The 4,860-nt window shown below is 44.6% G+C and overlaps 1 protein-coding gene across 1 annotated transcript; it reads left to right on the top strand.

The window, feature by feature from the left end:
* Positions 1 to 117: 117 nt before the first annotated feature.
* On the top strand, positions 118 to 951 carry LOC108720166 (uncharacterized). Its single transcript, XM_018460876.1, has one exon. The coding sequence runs from the start codon at positions 118 to 120 to the stop codon at positions 949 to 951; it is 834 nt and encodes a 277-aa protein (XP_018316378.1).
* Positions 952 to 4,860: the final 3,909 nt, after the last annotated feature.

Genomic DNA, 4,860 nt, shown 5'->3' with positions numbered 1-4,860 from the left:
CTGCAAAACGCAGTAAAAGGAGGTAAGAAGCCGACGCTGCAGAACATATATGACAAGATCGAGTGCTATATACGGGCGCTGGAGACACTCGGCATAACGACGGACAGGTGCGCGGCCATGTTGTATCCATTGGTCGAGTCGTCCCTTCCGGAAGAGGTCCTGCGGGCGTGGCAACGCAACGGACAGCGAGATACGACGGAAGCCAATGGACAGCGAGAAACAACGGACCGGCTAGCAAAACTGCTCAAATTTCTGCAACTGGAAGTTGAGAACGAGGAGCGCATCGACATGGCGTTGTCTGGTTTTGGCTTATCGACGGAGGCAGAGAAGACAAAGAAAGCAAAGGGCAAAGCGGAATCGTCAAAGGATGAGGCCAGCGCTAGTGTTCTTCTCGTTGCGAAGGAACAGAGGAAGTCAGTCTGCGTTTTTTGTAAAGCGAGTCACGAAAGTCAGGTTTGCGAAAGCGCACGTAAGTTAACCTTAGAGGAACGGAAAGATATGGTCGAAAAGGAAAATTGCTGTTTTAATTGTTTGATACGCGGCCATGTAGCACAAAGGTGTAGAAGCAAAGTCAAGTGCAGCTGGTGTACGAGACGCCACGTTTTATTGATGTGCCCGGACATATTACGTAAAGATAAAGTTTCCACGAACAAACCGGACGTTAACGAAAAAGCAGTAGATGACCACAATTTAACCACGTTTTGCGAAACGCATGATATTTACTTACAAACGCTCCGTGTAAAATTAGTCTCAGGGTCGCGCGAGAGAATTGTACGAGCGGTCATTGATACAGCGTCGCAACACTCTTACATCCGCACCGATGTTGCTAGAGAAGTAGGTTATGTTTCTCAAGGGGAACTCGAAGTGACGCACTCTTTATTCGGTGGAGTCAAATCCAAGAGCGAGAAGCATGATATGTTCCGGATACGTTTAAAGAATCTTAATAGTTAGTATACTTGCTCTTTCTCGGCGATGAGTCAAGACACAATCTGCGGTACCATTCCAAGCGTAAAAAACGATACTTGGATTGAGGAATTACGTGCTAATAATATTAATTTGTCCGATGTAGGAGATAAGTGTAGCCCCATAGATATCCTTATCGGTGCGGATGTAGCCGGAAAATTGATGACCGGTCAAAAATATACGTTGAAGAACGAATTGACTGCCTTTGAAACTCTTTTAGGTTGGACTGTAATGGGAAAATTGCCAAAAACGACCCATGGATCTGACGTTACGGCAATGATTACGACGCTGTTTGTGCAGGAGGCCGATCCATCAAAATTGTGGCGTCTAGATGTTCTCGGTATCGCCGATCCGATCGAGAAAACCGACGAATTGACAAGAAATGAACGAACACGAGAGCTCTTGAAAGAAACAGCCAGGTTGAACCGGGATGGTCGGTACGAGGTTAAATTGCCATGGGTAGAAGATCACGCGCCGATCTCCGACAATTATGATATCGCGAGCAATAGGTTCAAGAAATGCGTTGAGAGGCTTAAGACAAAAGATCTTTTCGAGAAATACGACAGTGTTTTTAGGGAATGGTTAGCGGACGGGATCATCGAGAGAGTCCTCGATGAAGAAAGTAACAAGTCGAGTCATTATTTGCCACATCGCCCGGTGGTAAAGGCGCATGGCACGACAAAGTTAAGACCGGTATTCGACGCTTCGGCATGTAAAAAGGGTTATCCGTCATTGAATCAGTGCCTCGAAACGGGACCCAATTTGATCGAGATAGTGCCGTCGTCTTTAAATAGATTTCGAGAGGGAAAGATTGGAGTTGTATCGGATATTAAAAAGGCATTTTTGCAAATAGTGATAGACAAAAATGATCGCGATTATTTACGTTTCTTTTGGATCGTAGACGATGAGGTTGTAGTTTTCCGTCATTGTCGAGTAGTTTTCGGTTTGGCATGTAGTCCCTTCCTATTAGCGGCTATTATCGAGCTACATTTATCGACATACGCAGATAAGGAAAAGGGAATGAGAAATACGATAGAAAAATTAAAAGGCTCATTTTACGTCGACAATTGTGTTACCAGCGTAAATTCGGAAGACGAATTGAAAGAATTTGTTCAAGCAGCTACGTCGATCATGGCGACTGACGGTTTTGAGTTGCGCGGTTGGGAAAGTTCTGTTGATTCAACAAAAAATGAGTCGAGTCTCGTGTTAGGCATTCGGTGGGATAAAGGAAGAGACACTATATCGATCAATCCGGACATGTTGAAGTTAAAGGGGCCCGATATCGTGTCCAAAAGAACGATCCTCTCGGCGACGCACAAAGTTTTCGATCCTATTGGGTTTACGTGCCCTGCGTCTTTGCTACCAAAGTCACTGCTCAGGGAACTCTGGAAAGAGAAAATAGACTGGGACGAGAAAATCGAAGATAGTCGAGCCGATAAATTTAGAGGTTGGTTGAACGATTTACCTATGCTAAATCGGATCGCTATCCCCCGAAAGCTTGGGGAAGGAAAGTTGACATTACATACGTTTTGTGACGCGAGTGGGTTGGCGTACGCCGCGGCCGTTTTTGCAAGAATAGAGTACGGAGACACGATAAGAGTTGGGCTTTTAAGTGCTAGGTCGCGCATCGCACCTCAAAAGGCCACGATCCCACGTCTCGAGTTAATGGCGGCTACTATTTCAGTCAGACTCGCGGATTCGGTAACCAAGTCTTTGACACGTAAAGTCGAGAAAAGAACGTTCTGGTCAGACTCAACCACCGTTTTAGCGTGGATCGAGTGTGATAGTCAATGGGGTACGTTTGTTTGGAACCGGGTGCGAGAGATTCGTTCGCTCAGCGAACAAGACGATTGGCGATACGTACCCGGAGAGTTAAACCCCGCGGATCTTCCGTCGCGTGGGTGCAGGCCTTCGCAGCTAGTGCAATCCGAATGGTGGTTGGGTCCGAAGTGGCTCTACGAAGCGGAACCCGACTGGCCCGTGGTAAATCAGTGTTGCGATGAAGAGGAGATAAGAAAAGAAACTAGAAAATCGGTTTTGGTACATCTGGTCGACGCGGAAAACTCCGATTTTAAGGCTCGCAATTATTTTTCATCATATACTAAGCTCATCCGATTTCTCGCGTGGATGCATAGATTTTTTACAAACTGTAAAAGAGAAGGTGGTAACAGAAAAGGTCTAAAAGGTGACAACCGTGAAACGCGTAAAACGGCTCATTCAACGGGAACAGAACGGAGAAGACTACGTTTAACTTTTGCGGAAATAAGAGCATCGGAAATCAGACTATTCAAATACTTACAAGACAGTAATTTCGGGACCATATCTAAAAATAAGTTGTCGTCTTTCAAAACAATGAAAAACGAAGACGATCTGTATGTTCTGAAAACTAAAATTTTCAATCGAACAGATGACCATAATTTTCTGTGTCCCATCCTTTTACAAAATGACCATGATATTATTTACATGCTAGTTCGAGAATATCATGAAACCATGGGCCATGCGGGAGCACAAATAGTTATGGCTAATTTGCGTGAAAGATTTTGGATAATTTCTCTCCGGAAAGCAATAAGATCAGTCATAGCAAGCTGTATAATTTGCAAGAAACAAAGAGTGAAACGTATGGAAAGCGAAGCCCCCCCCTTGCCTGTCAATCGCATCCGCGACGCTTTAGTTTTCGAAATTGTGGGTGTAGATTTCGCTGGACCACTACTTGTGCGGGGGGGAGGGAAGGGATGGATTTGTATTTTTACTTGTGCCGTGTACAGAGCAGTCCACTTTGAGCTAGTATCAACGCTATCCACCCTAGGTTTTTTGGAATGTTTACGCAGGTTTATAGCAAGACGCGGTCGGCCACGCACCATATATAGCGATAACGGGACTAATTTTACGGGCGCCGCTAATGCTTTAAATAAGTTAGATTGGGCTAAAATTAGTAAACACACTTCAGCTGTACAGATTGAATGGTATTTCAACCCCCCAGCAGCACCGTGGTGGGGTGGTTGGTGGGAGAGGTTAATAGGGATTTTAAAGACATTACTGAAGAAAATCTTAGGTAAAGCGTGTTTTTCCTACGAAGGTCTGTACACCATCTTATGCGATGCGGAAGCAATCATCAACAGTCGCCCTCTTACCTATATATCAGCAGATCCCGATGATCTCAAGCCTTTATCACCATCGATGTTTTTACAAGAAATTCGCGAGTATGGAGTTCCAGACTGTGACATGCTTTATCGAACAAAACTGAGCAAAAGGTTCAAATACAGGCAGAAGATTTTCGAAGATCTTCGCAAAAGATTTCGTATCGAGTATCTAGGGCAACTGCTGTTAAAGAGCGGAAAGAAAGAATCCCGTATACTGAGAGTCGGCGACGTCGTTCTGATTGGCGATAATACGCGTAAACGGATGGATTGGCCTCTTGCACGAGTCGTAGATATAATTACAGGGCGAGATGGTCAAGGAAGAGTTATTGTCTTGAAAACCAAAAAGGGTGTTCTGAAAAGACCCATACAGAGGATTTATCCGTTAGAAATTTCCCAAGAGGAGGCAGATTTCGCGAAAGACTTAGAGGAAAAGGCGAGGAAATGCAATTCAAAGAGTAATATTGTTCCTCCTCTTCGTAAGCAGAAAGCCCGCGAGTCAGAGGCCACTGTCACCAGAAGTGGTCGCGTTAGTAAGAGACCCGACCGTTTAGGTATTTAGATGCGTACAAAACTTTTAATGTTAAGGTGTGTGTATTCAAAGTTCGATATAATCCTATGTATAAGGTTAACAGTTTATTTTGTCGAATGATTCGAGGTAATCTGGTGTTAAGTATTTTGTAATGAAGCATCCTTCTTTAAAAGAGGGGATTCCAAACAAGGGGGGAGGATGTACTGGCCGGTAAACATACCGACCGGG

Source organism: Mycetomoellerius zeteki, unplaced genomic scaffold, assembly GCF_001594055.1.
Source record: "Mycetomoellerius zeteki isolate Tzet28-1 unplaced genomic scaffold, Tzet1.0 C4497605, whole genome shotgun sequence".
In the NCBI taxonomy this organism is placed as follows: domain Eukaryota; kingdom Metazoa; phylum Arthropoda; class Insecta; order Hymenoptera; family Formicidae; genus Mycetomoellerius; species Mycetomoellerius zeteki.
The sequence above is the reverse complement of the archived record's forward strand: the minus strand, read 5'-3'. Positions and strand labels throughout refer to the sequence as shown.